Below are 15,798 nucleotides of genomic sequence, written 5' to 3'. Positions count from 1 at the left end.
TGATCCGAGAATGTTAGTGCAAGACCAATGTGACCTGCCACCAGCCCCAACTCTTTGATTATTTAGATTAAATTAGTTTATTTAAGAATCAAGATGTGATATCACGATCCTAAGTATACTGTGAGCGATTGTCAAACACTGCTAGGGGAAAGGGCTTTATGTATCACGTGGTGGTTTGCTTCCCTATTTTTTTCTTTGGTTCATAAATGTATTAAAAAGGCATCGTAATATAATTGCAATTATAATGTTCATGATATCATCTTGAAACACTATATTGGGATCATCCAACCCTATATCATCAAGTATAGAGGTCGTATAAGCGGCCGACTATTGACTACTAAGATTAGACCGGACTAGCAGAATAGACCAATGAACTATCGTTCTTCAGCACGCTAACATGACTGGTATTCATATCTCATATATAGTAGAGGTACAGGTACATGAATACTATGGGACAAAGACATCGAACATTAACATGTTGAAATATCATACACAGGCTTGGTTCTACAGCCGCTCAAGGGAGCAAGGCGTCTTCAGTTCTTTGCCTCGCCATCATTGTTCTCGCCCTTTCCAGCATCCTCGGACTCATCCTGCTTAGGCTCGTCCTCCTTGGATTCGTCTTTCTTTTCGTCCTTATTTTCCTTCTTAGAGTCATCATCATTGGGCTTCTCCTCCTTTTTCTCCTCCTCGGGCTTTTTCTCCTCCTTGTCTTCCTCCTTGGACTCGTTCTTCTCCTTGTCTTCCTCCTTGGACTCGCTCTTCTCATCCTTGGGTTCTTCCTTCTTTTCTTCGGGCTCTTCATTTTTATCCGCCTTCTCTTCACCCTTCTCCTCGGCGTTCGTCTTTTCCTCCTTCTTGGGCGCCGCCTCAGAGGATCCTTCGGCAGGTTTCTCCTCGGAAGCTTCCTCTACCTCGCCGTGATCCTCCGTTTGTTCCTCTTTATGTTCGTCCCCGTGAGTGTCGTGATGTCCCTTCGAGCCAGAAGGCCAGAGGTAATAGATCATTGGAACAGTCACAGCAGTAGAGGCCACCAACCTACAACCAGGAGTAGTTAGAAGACCGAATAAGATTTCTCGGAAGTAAGAACATAACTTACCAAGGCAAGTTACTGGATGAAGGCCCTGGCTCATAGCTGTTGCTAGTATACTTGAATCGTCGACCAAGGAGCTGGGCAGACCGGCGACTAACAGAGCCGACACGGAAGGACTGAGCTGCAGTCGCAGCGCGGAAGATTGAACGGCGCGCAAAGACCATTGTGTAGTAGCAACCTGGGTACGAATAGAGTAGAATTGATAGAGAACGTGGAAAGTGTGATAGGTTGAAAATGGATTGTTTAGGTACAAAGTACGGAGTAGATTGGAGCACAAAGAGCACAAAGAGCACAACGCCAAGTCAGCACTACAACACCAAAGCTTCCCGGTTTTCGCAAGTCGACCTGTCGGTGTCGTAAGACCGCATCCTAGTTGTTTCCGAGATGGTCTGTGCGTCGTGATGTAATTGGCATGGCCGGGCCAGGTACTTGGTACTTGACGAATACGTTGATTTTGGTGGTTTTAGACGGTAGCCGGTACTTGTAGAGGACCTTGAAGGTACAACTTTTATTACCTCGGTATAGTTCACGGGGTATCAATAGAACGGCCATTCTTGGAGCTTGGACGGTGTTCGTCATCACGTGCATCTCGACTGATTATCAGATCCGATAATTGGAGAAATCCAAGTATTCAATGTCACCTTCCTTAATAAAATGACTATTTAGGGGTCATATTCGAAGATCCAGCCGATATTTTATGTTCAAAGTCGACATTTTCAGAAGTTGTCACTGAGTTGCAAATCATGCCTCAGGCCACAACAATGACACCTTAGGCGGAAACACCCCCACGTTGCGGCGTTCCATCAAAGGCTACCACCGCAAGCTCTCCCCGGTTGCTTTCACTATCCACTGCTTCACTCGTCAACTTGGCTGGACTTTCTCTCAACCCCATTTACCGATAACAGTCATAGCTTCGTCAATATGGCGGACCGCCAGGTTACCCAGCAGACAATTTTCGCCCTGCTAGCGAAGCTTGATGACCCCGATGCCGACTTGAGATACATGTCCTTGAACGATCTATATGGAATCCTGACCAACCCAAATTCTTTATTCCTCTCCCACGACCGTGGTACTGCAACAAAACTCGCAGGAGGTCTGCTCAAGGCCTTGGATGATCAACACGGCGACGTGCAGAACCAGGCCCTCAAATGGTATTTGAGCTCTATTGCCCTCCGATCCTGCTGATATCTAACTTGAAACCAGTCTCGGTCCTCTCGCAGTTCGCTTACCACTCGAATCCCTTACACCTCTTCTCGAGCAGTTGGCCAATTTGACTGCCTCCCAGACGATAGACACATCGGTCCCCAACACTGCTCTTCGCGTCATCGTCGATACCCTCCCTCGTCCCCAGTCGGGCCAGCCTCCATCTCAAAATTCGATTATTGCATACACAGCAGTCTCGGAGGTCTTGGTTCCCCGTTTGACTGGACCGACTCTCTCAATCACAGGACGGCGGAGCTCAGTGGTGAGAGGCATGATGGAGAAGGATCCATCACGGGGTTTCAGTAGTGATGCCATCGATGTGCTCATCAAGGTCGTGACCTGCTTTGGGCCTCTGCTCCAAGATTCGGAGCTTGCTTCCCTCCAGGCATCCGTCATGGCCATCATCCAAAACGACACGGCTGGAACTGTTGTCACTAAACGCGCCCTGACAGCCATCTCGGCGCTTGTGCTCTACTTCTCCGACAACCAGCTCAACGAATTTGTGTCCGATCTGACGAAAACATTGTCTTCCGAGATTTCTGTGGTGCAGCGTCGGCACTTGATCGCTGCAATTGGCGCCATTGCAAAAACCGCACCTGGGAAGTTTGGCCCACACCTGGATACCCTTGTTCCTTTTGTCTTCTCGGCAGTCGGGGAGGATAACATTACCCGGGCAAATTGAGTTGTCATAACTATTGCCCTATGATAGATGTCTGACCGACACTGAAGCCTAGACCCTTACGCATGATGCTAAGGGCTGCTGCACGAGCCCGATGTGCTGCATCTGATCTTAATTGGCTATATGTAGTCACATCATGACCATATTGATCGCACCCACTAGGCTTTGGTTTGCTAAATCCGGAAAATGTACTGGGCTCCCAGATCAACCTTCCAATGCCCCAGACGGCTATGGATTTCACGATACCCACGTTCATATTGAATACAAGCGCCGTCAATCTCTACTTCTACACCTCTATGTCAAGGTTAGGAGCTCTTGCCACGATACTTGCTCCTGCCTTTTGTGATTTAAGTAGAAAAATGCCTCGAAGCTTCGCTCTTTCCTTCTCTGTCCTCCTTCCTCTTGTAGAAATTAGCTCCATTGCTTTTCCCCCGTCCTGCTGGTCTCTTCTCTCTTCTCCTCTCACTCGAATCACCTGTTGCTATCATCCCAACCCATTACATCTCACATACCCAGTTGAACATAGATTAACCCTATATACCATTCTCAAGATGCGTATTCAACCCATCTGGGTCGCCACTTTGGCAACGTGTGTATTTGCTAAATTGCATGTCGGTCCTGTGCATACGGTTGCAATTGAACAACCTCAACCAGAAACCGAGTCTCATTTGGACACCCGTGATGCCCCCAATAATTTGGACTATCGCTGTGGCCCCAAGATCGGCAAATGTCCGGTCGGTACATGCTGCTCCGGTGCAGGTATGTTCTCAAAATCCTGTTAGCTTGAGCACCTTACTGATGTCATTCTACGATAGGTTTCTGCGGCACGTCGAAGGCGCACTGTCGCTCTCCAGACTGCAAGCTTGACTACGGTAAATGTGACGCTCACCGATCGCCTTCTGGACCCCCAACCAAGGAAATCCCCCGTCCTCACGTCGGTCAAGTTCCGTACGGCCCTCGCGAGATCCGTTCATGCGCTATCCCCGGAACTGTTGCATTGACCTTCGACGATGGCCCGACACGTTACACTGGCGATCTGCTCGATTTGCTTGACAAATACGATGCGAAGGCGACATTCTTCATCACTGGGATCAACAACGGAAAGGGCTCTATCGATGACCTCACCTTGCCATGGGCTTCATTGATCGAACGCATGCACTCGAGTGGCCACCAGATCGCCAGTCATACATGGTCGCATGAGGACCTCAGCAAGATCACTCCTTCGCAACGCAATGAGCAAATTGAAAAGAATGAAGCTGCGCTGCGCAACATTCTCGGATCTTTCCCCACTTACATGCGGCCGCCTTATTCCAGCTGCAGTCCTGACACAGAGTGCGGAAATGAGCTGGGCGAGCTTGGGTACCACATCATTTTGTATGACATTGACACGGATGACTATAAAAACGACAGTCCAGATCTGATTCAGCGGTCTAAGGATATCTTTGATCACCAGCTTTTGAACAGCGACCCACGCACCAAATCATGGCTTGTCATTGCGCATGACGCCCATGAACAGACCGTCCACAACCTCACAGAGCACATGCTCAAGGGCATCAAGCGGCAAGGCTATCGTGCCATTACCGTTGGGGACTGTCTCCGTGATCCCAGGCCACTCTGGTACCGCAAGGATAGCCGGATGCCCACTCAGAAGAAGAAGCCCAAGAAGACAGCTTCGGCAGATCCCAACAAGCCGATCTCTTGGGATGGCTCCTGTGGTTCCAACTACACTTGCCTTGGATCTACCTATGGCTTTTGCTGTGGTAGTAATAGCTCTTGCGGCAACACCACCAGTCATTGTGGAAGCGGCTGTCAAAAGGATGCCGGATATTGTTCCGTTGAGGCTCCTTACAATGGCGATGCCTGGGACCCGAAAGTCCAGACCAAGGGTCACAAGTCGGAAGCTGATTCTGATTTCCGAACCATTGGCACCGCGGCTGCAACATCGTTGTTCCTTGCTTTGATCGTTGCGATGTGGATGTGATGAATCATCTTGGTCTTTGCATAGTATTACCACGATTGTTTGGCCGAGTTTTTCATTGTCGAGATTATAGTTATACTTACATGCTGTGGCTTCATTGTGGCCAATCCATTCGTTTGAACTTATCGGCAGACACGGCAGGGTTAGCTAGCTCATGGAATAGGAATCATTCAAAGGTATCGGAATTGCAATACAATAAAGTTCGTCTTCTGCTCAAGTAATTATAGGCTTTCATATAAGTTCAACTCTGCTCCTCCAAATAGATGTAATGTTTTCGATATTGAGACTAGAGAAGATCTCAGGACAAATTGTCGCAGCTCACACCCAGGATCTTATCCTACCTTTCACCCACTCCATGTAAATGAAGACATATATGTAGACATGCAACTATGAGAGATATGCAGATACCAATACCAACAGAAACAAAAACAAAAAGAAGCAACAAAGAAAGCAGGCCGAGAATGTTGAACATTCTCTCGAGGGGTATAATGATAGTAAAATAATAGCAGCAACAGACCAACCCAATGAAAAAAAAAAAAAAGCCAACACCTAAACACAGCATGAAGATGCCCATCAATAAGAAAGCAAACGACTCTCCCTATTTCCGCACCATCTTAAGCAACGGCGCAATCCTCGCCCTCTTACTCAATCCCACGCGGTAAGGCACCCCATTCCGCGCCGATATGGGACTGTGCTTATCCGGGCCCTTTCCTCCGTTCTGGGGTGTATTGACAGATGAAGCATCGCGCTTCGAAGGAGTCTGAGGCTGAGGGGTATCAATCGTAGTTTCAGGGAGAGCATCAGGACCAGGAAGTGGGCTGGGGTTCTGGTCCTTGCTTTGGATAGCAGGTGTATCGTTGTTACCAGTATTAGCTATCGGCATGGGTTTAGGACTATTATCGACAACGACGGACACATTCAGCGCAGGAGTCCGGGCTCCGGAGGGCGGCTTGTTTGGTACGGGTGTATCTGCGAACTCTGATGGTGTTTCTGCTTGTTCGGTTATCTGCTTTCGCTTGCGTCCGCGTTTTTTGGGTGCTGGTTTCTCGGCTTTTTGGTCGTTTTGTGTCTTCTCTTCTGCGGTGGGAATTTGTGCCTGGGGTTCAACAGGGGGGTATGAGTCCAAAACATTGGAGTCTATATCCTGTCTCGGGGCCTCCGGGGTTTCTGCCTGCGGAGTGGCATTCTCTGTTGAAGGCTCCACGCTGAGAGGCTTCGTGTCCACCCATATGACGTCGTCATCGGCATCAGGGGCAGGTGTCGTCTTGCTTTTTTTAGCTTTCTTCTTTCTCGGCTCCTTTGGTCCTGATTTTGCAGGCTTAGGGGCTGTTTCTGGGTTTTCTTCGTCAGTCTCATCGGAGACTCCACTCGAGGCCGGGGTATTATTTTCCGTGGTCTCTTCGCTATCGGAGGGGTCAATCGCACCATTTGCGCCAGGGTGTTTGAACTCGTAGTCTCGAGAGTTGGCTAGCTCATCGTCTTCATCGTTATTTAGCCCAGTTTGTTTCTTGGGCCGTCCTCGCTTCTTCGTTGCACCGGGCGGCCCGACATCTGGCATATTTGGTAAGACGGCAGGGAGAGCGAGCTCGTCATGCGTGCTTGATTGGGATTGCTGCGGGGAAATAAGACTGGTTCCAGCAGTGGTAATCTTTGCATCGCTGAATCGCATGGATGCGATTGAGGAGAGAGGTTCAGTGTCATGGGGGGAACAGGGACCAGTCTGCTGAGACTTCGCCTGTGAGGCTTCCTGGGGTGGGTTCGACTGAGGGTTCTCCTCTTCCATAAAAGGCTCGGTAGCTTGGTAAGGAACGACTTTCGGAGGCGAGGCCATTGGATTAGTGGTGTCAGGCGGGGTCAAGTCATAGGTACCCTGTCTGGTGGGCAACAAAGTCTGATTTGCATCGACATAGGCGCCAATGGGTGCTGGATTATATGTGAAGCTGCCACTCTCCGGTTGATATATCTGATACGGGTGGTAACTTGGTACGGTAGGAAATGGCGCGGACTGAAATGATTCTATCGAGTACGGTGCGGCCGTAAAAGGGAGGCTTGCACTTGAAGGGTCGTCGTCCATAAGTCTTCTCTGCGCGATTCCGATCTCCGTCATCATGGCGCCTAGATCATCTTCGGTATCAGTATAGAGATCACTTCTTATTATTTGTCCTTCAGACTATGCTGTCACATCGTACCAACCGACCCACTTCCACCCTCAGTTGAGGGTATCCATTTGTCCTCCCGCCGCTGCTGCGACGAAGATAACATTGAATGACCCTTCTCTTGGGATTGGAGGAATTCATCAAAGTTGACGCTCAACTCCGGGATTATGCTTTCATCAGGAGCAGGAACATGTTCATACACTGCATTGTGGATCGTATTTTTGGCGGGGGCATGTTGATATTCCTGCTGCAATGCGGGCTCGGATGGGTGGAGGGGGTTGGCGGAGGTGGAAAGGTCATCCCCCTCCGAGAGTTCGTCCTCGTCGGAATCCTGAATGACACGATCTAAACTCATCGGGATCTAGTTGCCAGAGCTGGTGGCTTTGATCGTTGAAAATAAAGTTGCCCAACGCGTCCCTGACACGACAGCACGTGATGATAAGGATGCATGATAAACACTTCATGCCTCGGTCCCGACTCCCGAGTTCAGTAAATTCGTTTCTATGAATGTATACTCCGCAGTCAATCGAATAAAGTGCTTATCTTCAACATTCATGTATTCTCGTCCTTTTTGAGCCCCTTTACAATGTCCGGCGGAGTACTCGGTACGTACCTACATATCTAGCCCTAAGTAAAGTCGGTCAATCGGCTATCTCCGAGCATCAGTATCTCGGGCTTATCTTCCTTGCATGGTGTTGATCTTCAATGCTTTTCTTGAAACAATTGCAATCTCGGTCTTTGTCAAGGCAATACCTTGTGTCGATCACACACATGGTGCCTGGTTACTCCGTATTGTGGCCCTCCGTTAACATGACGATCGTCATCAGTTCATCCATATCCAATCAACAAATCTTCAATTCAGACATTCAGACCGAAGAACCCGGATTGGCTTTTGATTGGCCTTCTATATATACTCTACAAAAATTGCGGTTATGTAAAGATAAAGAATGATCGGCTAGGCAACATACTAGATTCTCACGGAAATCCAAGCATCGATCCTTTGCAGAACATCATGTTCTTTTTCTCCCTTCTGGCCCTATTGGGCCCTTCACTGTGCCAGGCCGCCTGCCCCTACGCGCATCTAGCAGATGCAAGCCTCAAGCCTCGCTCTGATGCCGTGCTCCCTCGTGCTGTGCCGGGAAAGAAAGGCATCATGTTGATGAACCGTATCAATCCCTCCTCATCCAAACTGTACATTGCCAATGCAGATGGCACAAACGAACGCTCCTTGCTGGGCAATGCCTCCAACTACGAATACCATGCCTCCTTCCATCCAGACGGTAAGCACGTCGTCTTCACCACTGAACGTAACGGCGATGGCAACTCCGATATCTATATGGTCAACGTGAACGGCAGCGGTCTGACACCAATCGCAACCACACCCTCGGTCGAAGATGCAGCAGTTATATCTCCCAATGGCAAGTACGCTGCCTACGCCTCCACGGCCGGCGTCTACACCTCCAACATTTGGCTCAAGAACCTCGAGACCGGCGTTACCCGCAACCTCACCAACCAGACTGGTGTGACGGGCAAGCCTGAGTCGCCAAGCGGATTCTTTGCGCCTGCCTGGTCGCCTGATGGAAAATGGATCGTTTTTTCCTCTGATCGAAACACCGCGTGGACCGGTCACGACAGTGGCACTGGCTGGGAGCATACTCAAGAGCTGGCTATCTATGCCATCACCCCCAAGGGAACTGGCTTCCGCAAGGTGTACAGCAAGGCGAATTACACTTACGGGTCGCCCAGATTCTCCCCCGATGGCAAGCGAGTTGTATTCTACGAGATGACGGTGCAAACAACTTGGGATGCGCGTTCGTCGTTCACCGTCAACTCCACAACCAACCAAATCGTTTCTGTGGACTTCGAAACAGGAACCGATTTTGTCCAACATACCAATACCTCCGGTGTCAAGATTTTCCCGCAGTATGTCTCGAACACTGACATCGGATACTTGCTCAAAGGCGGAGACGACGGCGGTATTCACTACACTTCCAGCGCAAAGAAGATTCTCGGAGGTATGCGCTCGCCTGCCTGGTCTGCTGACGGCAAACATGTGGTCTACGAGAAGACTGGCTGGGAGATCCGGCCATTGCAAAAGGAGCTGTGGTCCTGGGACCCGGAGTGGGATTACCACTTCATGGACGTCTTCCCCGATCTCTCTCTTGATGGGCAATTGACCTTCACCTCCAAGCAAACGGGTAGCCCCGGCAATTCTTCTATAGCCGTAATGCCCCCGGACGACACCAAATTCACCTTGGCGTTTGATACCTACGAAACCGGCGCGCTTGACGAAGCCACCGTTGCCAGTGGTGAAGGTGGGTCCTTCCAGCCATCCTGGTCGTCTGATAGTGAATGGATCACCTTCGGTCTAGGATGGTGGTTCCAAAGCCGCGCCGATGAGCCCGGCTGGATCTTCCGGGCCAAGTCCGATGGATCGAGCTATGAGCAACTCACCTTCGGCAACTCCTCCAATAAGGGATTCCCCAGCTTCTCGCCCGACGGAAAGAAGATCGTGTACCGCGAATACCTGCCTGAGTTCGGCCTGCGTTTGCTGGACCTAAACTCTAACGAGACCACCACTCTGACGACAGAGCGTGATAATCTGCCATTCTTCTCGCCGTCCGGCGAGTGGGTTCTGTTTACGCGCAATATGACCGACCTGTCGAGGAACGAGTTCTCAAATTATGAAGTGTGCATTATTCGTCCTAATGGGACAGATTTGACTGTGCTCACTACATCGTTTGCTAACGATGCCCACGCTGTCTGGACTGCTGATGGCCGCATTATGTGGTCCACTGGGATGTGGGGATTCCAGGCTGAAGCTGCGACTTACGATGATACTTTCCAGCCTTACGGCCAGATTATGGTTATGAATGTTGATGGCTCGAACAAAACGGTCCTCACTGATAGCATGTGGGAGGATTCGATGCCGCGTTATGTACCTAATAAGTTTTTGACGCAGTGAGATGCGGGCTGTTAGAATAGTGAAGTTGAGAAGCACTATCATGATGGAGCTTATGGCAATAGTGTAAGAATCGCAGGACGCTTACATGCCCTTCGTAGTTAACGATAGAGCGCGCAAATAGAATACTGAGTTATTTTATGGTGATACTAAAAGACATCTCATATGTGTATCGGAAAGACAAATTCCCAGTTAACGCTATTCTGATCTAATACATACATCCCCTATCCAGTTATTCTACACGATATGTGGATGACGTGTTGAAAACATTACTTAAACATGTAACCGTCTATTTACTATAGAAAAATCAGATGGGTTATATATGGGAAACCAGACCGATGAATGTACCAAGCCATCAAGTATGTTACCATGTAATTATAGAAACTTATTGTTAAGTCTGTTCTACAACCCCATAACTAGTTAGTTGACGGCTGATTAACTATATATTCTAGAGGGATATTCGAAAACATCCAAGAGAACCAAACGCATACCAAAAAAACCATTTAAAAAACATATAGTAGTGACAGTCTGAGAAGTTCACATAAGTTTCTAACACCTTAAAATGGGTTTCCGTTTTCTCATCTCCTTCTATTCATTCGTAAGCGAAACCCGGGAAACGCCCTTTCCATACTTGCACTGGCCAAAAACACACACTCAAACAGTCCCACCTTCCTTCGGGAAATACCGGTGGCGTTTAAGAGATCATAGACAAGATGACAGAGAATACCAGCCAAAGGGCTACATAGTTGTATCAACACCCTCTCACCCGTCAACAGCTATTTGTAGATGTAAAAAAGAAAAGAAAAAAAAAAGAAAAGGTCGTGCCCGGGATCGAACCGGGATTGCTGGTATCAGAAACCAGAGTGATGACCATTACACTACACAACCGAATTTGTTGAGGAAAGATTCCTTATTAAACACTATGAAGCTGCAATAAAGAAATGGCTTTGCATTTGCCCTCAATACCGACAATAAATCCCGACCCTAAAATTATCTAGGATATACGGCTAGGAATACTTTAGAGGCTTCCTGGAATCCTCTAAATTTGGATTAAACCCCCAGCTTTGTCTTTTGTCCAAGGGCTTTCTTTATGAAACCTTTGAGCCCTGCCCTTCCAACAATTCAGGTTGTGTAGTGTAATGGTCATCACTCTGGTTTCTGATACCAGCAATCCCGGTTCGATCCCGGGCACGACCTCTTCTTTTTAATTTTTTTGAGAATTGCAGAGGCTCTTTTCCGATCTTTTAATGTTAGGTATGGATGGCTTGCATAACTTCTTAATAACAAAGTATCCAGACTTTTTACGTTGCCTACTGTTGTACCTATATCCGAACGGAACACAACCCTGGACCTCGGGTGGAACATCCGCGGATGAGATAAACTCAAGCGCGTGACCCTACACGCGCAAATTTGGTTAGTTTGGAAATCTTATTTTTTGCCTACATGCCACCTTCAGTATAACCTCATAATGACTGGAGGTTTCACTGTTGACACTGTCGAGCATAGAAGCAGTTATGTCCGGTCGCCACTGCCGACCAGAGTCCGGAGTGCCTGTGAAAGATGTCGGCGCCATAAATCTCGGGTAGAGCCACCCTGATCCCACTTGATCAGGACATATACTGAATCCGAACTGGACCTAGTGTGATCCTGTTCGACCTTGCTCGGTATGTATCAGAGCCAACGTCGATTGCCGACCACTTCCAACGACTCGACCACGGAGGGCCACTCTGCCAAAGTAAGTACACCGGGATCCTCTAAACCCTCCTTTACTTACATCAGATGTCAGGCGCCTGGGTTCCAAAAGAAACCCGCCAACTGAGCGACATCGATCTGATTTATCTCCACTGACTCCTACCGAAAAGTCACCGGATGAGAATGATCGTGGTCGCGGTGAAAGAATCCCCGAGCAAGATAGATTGATAGATGCACACCCTAGGGGCGATGATGCTGACTTTCCCGCTGGAGGGGAGAATATGCCTCCGTCTCTCAACTGCGGCGAAGCTGAATCCGCCATAGGAATTGCTCGAAGAATTTGTCAACTTGGCAGCCATAACATTGATGAACAAACCACATCCGCCATACCTGGCTACCAGGCCAGCACCGGTGGTTCGATGGCAAATTCGGCGACAGGCCAACGCATTCCAATATCTTCCATCTTGAGCCGGCCGTTCCCTCCTATGGAGCTTGTGTACAGTCTGTTGGAACATTATTTTGATGCCGTACACTGGTTCTCTCTAGCCATCTACGAGCCAAAATTCAGAAAGAGCCTAGACTCCATCGCGGATGGTTCTGCATATCCTTCCCAAAGACCCTTTCTCGTGTTATTGGCTATGATGCTTGGAATGGCATCGTGGTACCGATCTCAGAGGAATTGCACTGATCCGGCCGACAATAACGATGACATGAAGAAATTGAGTGCAGACTTGTTGGGGTTGGTTGAGTCAAATCTGGTGGAGTTAATGGATCAACCTTCGGTCACCTCGGCCCAGACCTGCATTCTCCTAGGATCGCATCACGTCTATCATGGCCGTCCAAATCTCTCCTTTTCTTTATTAGGAGCGACTATAAAGATGGCACAGTCTTTAGGAATGCACCGGGGCCTTCTACGGGGGGATTTCGAAAATATCGAGGAACGAAAAAGAGTATGGTGGACGATTTACACATGGGACAGGTTCGCGTCAATCACCTATGGCCGGCCATTGGGCATCAACGACAAGGATTGCAATCTTGACATGCCAGCGGATGTGTTCGAGAACCCGAATTTTGTTTCTCCAGCCCTCGGTCAGGCTAACCCCATATGCTATTCAACCTACCAGCGGGAGCTAAACCAGCTCTACTTGATTGCGTCGCCTGCCCTCAAGACCGTCTTCGGGTCACGTACTCTGAGGACGTCCAAACAGCTAAACGGTGACACATATTTTGCACTAGTCAGGCACGTCACCGAGAACCTCCAAAAATGGCGATCCTGCCTACCAAGCCATTTGGCTTTGGATCTTAATCGGGACTTCGACCCCGATGATAGGCCAAGCTTGAGGGCATACGCCCTGCAGTCTCTGTCGCTACAACTGACTTGCGACAATGTTCTCATTGTACTGCATCGACCTCTGTTAGCACGGCAGGTTGATCATCTCTATACCGTGAATGAGCAAATACCGGAGGGAAGCAGAACAGATAATATTATGTATCATCCGGCCACCGATCCCTCTGTGGCCCAGTCGAATTTATCTCCCGACTCCGGATTTCCCAATAACCAGACCACAACTCCGGATCTATGGATGAATGCCGCAACAAGAACATCGAGGGTGACAGAATTGCCGGCTCTAGCACAGCTCGCCACTGACAGCCACCTCTGCGCATTTCTTGCCATCAACTTATTCAATGCCGCGATTGTGTTGGCTGTGATGGCTCTCTCGGAGCCTCTTTCCGATACCGCGCAGGAAGTGAAGCGAACGATTACTCGCATTCTTCGTCTGCAAGATCTGCTGGGAAGACGGTCTGCACTATCGAAACAAAGCACGGCTGTGCTGAAGAATGTTGTTATCATGCTCCTACGTCGTGAATCGGCTGCCATGCTTGCTCCCGTCACCGCGACAAGCCAAGTAATGGGTCACCAGCCTTTACAGACATTGGCAGATCCGTCGTTGATTTCGGTTGAAGACACACTTCGAATGCCGCTAGATGCGACATGGGATTCTCGCAATCCCCTTGCTAGAGACCAACGTCTGCCGGACCTCAGCAGGGCTGATCGCCTGAACAATAGCTTAACATCTGTCCAATATGGTGAGCTTTATCATTCATCCGAGGTAGCTAAAATGATGAACTTGCTAACAAATATATTTTCCAGCTTTGGGTCCAGGAGATCGCTCCACCGGAATTCCTACTGGTGGAGATAGCCTTCAACCCCGCGAATTTGTTGAGCCAGGCATACAGGCACATGAAGTATGGCAGCTGCCAGCAGAATACGATTGGAATATGCCTGGTCTGTCTCGGGAACCCGTTGAAAACACTACTCAGGATAGCGTTGAAGGTGGGTTGTATTGGTTATGGGATATGACGTGGAATGGAGTCGGAGGGTAATCGGCGGTCTATCTAAAAATAACAGTCACAAAGGCATGCACTATGCCGTTGCTTTCGCCTCTTCCTGGTCGACATTCGGGCCATAGATCACACTCTTAATTCCACCCCGACCGGCGACATTTTTGAAAGCGTCCTCAGCCTGGCCGAATGCGTATTCATTAGTGACGAGACCATCCAGATTGACTCGGCGCGAGTTGAGCAATCCAACGGCCAACTTAAAGTCGCCAGGCCCGTACCGGAAGCTTCCCTTGAAAACAATCTCTTTGTCACAGATCAGACCAACTGGAACTGATGGGTTGGGTTTTCCCAAGCCGACTTGAACGAACGTTCCGCCCTGCGTGAGGGCAATAATACCACAGTTCAGACAAGGCTCAGCGCCAGTCGCATCCAGAGCAACATCAACACCATCATGCAAGCCAGCAGTTGCCAGCAAATCCGCGGCATTCTTGTCCGCCGCCTCCATGCTCATTTGGTATGTGTGCGTAGCGCCATATTTCATCGCGGAAGCGAGGCGAGCCGGGACAACGTCCACAACGACGACCGTTGACGCGCCGAAGGCCCGCGCAACAGCGCAGCAGAGCAACCCGACAGGTCCAGCTCCGAATATAACCACTGATTTATCCTGCATAAAGCCTGCCAATTGACAGCTGTGCACGGCTACGCTAAGCGGCTCGATCAGGGTGCCGTCGCGCATGGAGATGTGGGCTGGGAGCTTGAAGCAGCATTCCGCAGGCACGCGGTAGTAGGTAGCGAGGGTTCCGTCGTAAGGAGGTGTCGCGGCGAAGCGCATTCCCCGGCAGAGGTTGTAGCGGCCGTTGCGACAGTGATTGCAGGTGTTGCAGGCTATGCCGGGCTCGAGAGCGACTCGGTCTCCAACGGAGAAGCCTTGAGCACCGCTTCCGGTCTCTACCACGATTCCTGTTGACTCGTGGCCTAGGATTATGGGGCCTTCAACGACGTATGGCCCGATTCGGCCATGTTGCCAGTAGTGGACCTGTGCGACGAGGATTCTTCTTAGTTTTGTTGCGTCGAGAAATGGAATGGAAATGTCGAAGCCGGTTTACTCACATCTGAACCACAGAGACCTGTTGCCATGACTCGGACTATGACATCTCGGTCTGACTGGATTGTGGGTACGCTGCGTTCCTCGAAAGAAAATGTGCCTCCGGGATGCAGTACAAAGGCTTCATTGGTAGCCTAGATGGAAATTTGGAGTCAGAAGGTGCAATAAACCGATGCGTTTGGGTCGCGACTGGGTTGGAACTACCTGGGCAGCTTCTGTGACGGTCATTTTTGCGGATTTTTTTGGTTTGATTGAGCAGGGCTTTCTGGGATTCTACTAAGCTTTAAATATTATGGATGCCCTGCAGATTTTACCCACTACGTTACATGTGCGAACGGATCCTATGCATTGAAAGTTTTCCGGCGGATAGTCGATCAGCTCCAGGTGGTCTCCATCCTCGGTGTTCAAGCCCCGAGCCGGACTAGTATACGGGATACCGAGAAAGCATAAATTGGTTCAAATGGTGGCCATCCACGGCTCAATTTCACCCAAATTTATTGAGGCCTTAGTTCACTATATATTATCGCCCTTTAACACCTATCCTGGTCATTATCTCCCGCATATTCCCGATGCCAATCCCGCAATTTCAG

At 49.4% G+C, this 15,798-nt stretch overlaps 7 protein-coding genes across 7 annotated transcripts; 4 read left to right on the top strand and 3 right to left on the bottom strand.

Moving 5' to 3' along the window:
* Nucleotides 1-533: 533 nt before the first annotated feature.
* N7518_002424 (uncharacterized protein) lies at nt 534-1,254 on the bottom strand (the record flags this gene model as incomplete). Its single annotated transcript, XM_057183352.1, has 2 exons — nt 534-1,035; nt 1,097-1,254. 2 exons carry the CDS (start codon nt 1,252-1,254, stop codon nt 534-536), a joined length of 660 nt encoding a protein of 219 aa, XP_057044802.1.
* A 757-nt stretch (nt 1,255-2,011) lies between these two features.
* N7518_002423 (uncharacterized protein) lies at nt 2,012-2,975 on the top strand (the record flags this gene model as incomplete). The annotated part of the gene is made up of 2 exons (XM_057183351.1): nt 2,012-2,241; nt 2,294-2,975. 2 exons carry the CDS (start codon nt 2,012-2,014, stop codon nt 2,973-2,975), a joined length of 912 nt encoding a protein of 303 aa, XP_057044801.1.
* Nucleotides 2,976-3,523: 548 nt separating this feature from the next.
* Nucleotides 3,524-4,953, top strand: N7518_002422 (chitin deacetylase CDA6; the record flags this gene model as incomplete). The annotated part of the gene is made up of 2 exons (XM_057183350.1): nt 3,524-3,731; nt 3,788-4,953. 2 exons carry the CDS (start codon nt 3,524-3,526, stop codon nt 4,951-4,953), a joined length of 1,374 nt encoding a protein of 457 aa, XP_057044800.1.
* Nucleotides 4,954-5,548: 595 nt separating this feature from the next.
* N7518_002421 (uncharacterized protein) lies at nt 5,549-7,461 on the bottom strand (the record flags this gene model as incomplete). Its single annotated transcript, XM_057183349.1, has 2 exons — nt 5,549-7,065; nt 7,140-7,461. The coding sequence occupies 2 exons, from the start codon at nt 7,459-7,461 to the stop codon at nt 5,549-5,551; spliced, it is 1,839 nt and encodes a 612-aa protein (XP_057044799.1).
* Nucleotides 7,462-8,118: 657 nt separating this feature from the next.
* N7518_002420 (uncharacterized protein) lies at nt 8,119-10,071 on the top strand (the record flags this gene model as incomplete). The annotated part of the gene is made up of 1 exon (XM_057183348.1): nt 8,119-10,071. The coding sequence occupies one exon, from the start codon at nt 8,119-8,121 to the stop codon at nt 10,069-10,071; it is 1,953 nt and encodes a 650-aa protein (XP_057044798.1).
* A 1,511-nt stretch (nt 10,072-11,582) lies between these two features.
* N7518_002419 (fungal specific transcription factor domain-containing protein) lies at nt 11,583-14,145 on the top strand (the record flags this gene model as incomplete). Its single annotated transcript, XM_057183347.1, has 4 exons — nt 11,583-11,650; nt 11,709-11,803; nt 11,848-13,848; nt 13,913-14,145. 4 exons carry the CDS (start codon nt 11,583-11,585, stop codon nt 14,143-14,145), a joined length of 2,397 nt encoding a protein of 798 aa, XP_057044797.1.
* Nucleotides 14,146-14,185: 40 nt separating this feature from the next.
* Nucleotides 14,186-15,436, bottom strand: N7518_002418 (NAD(P)-dependent alcohol dehydrogenase; the record flags this gene model as incomplete). Its single annotated transcript, XM_057183346.1, has 3 exons — nt 14,186-15,139; nt 15,214-15,342; nt 15,413-15,436. 3 exons carry the CDS (start codon nt 15,434-15,436, stop codon nt 14,186-14,188), a joined length of 1,107 nt encoding a protein of 368 aa, XP_057044796.1.
* Between the last annotated feature and the right edge of the window lie 362 nt (nt 15,437-15,798).

Source organism: Penicillium psychrosexuale (genome assembly GCF_028828465.1).
Source record: "Penicillium psychrosexuale strain IBT 29551 chromosome Unknown utg000002l, whole genome shotgun sequence".
Lineage (NCBI taxonomy): Eukaryota > Fungi > Ascomycota > Eurotiomycetes > Eurotiales > Aspergillaceae > Penicillium > Penicillium psychrosexuale.
Note: the sequence above shows the minus strand (reverse complement) of the source record. Positions and strands in the feature narration are given on the sequence as shown.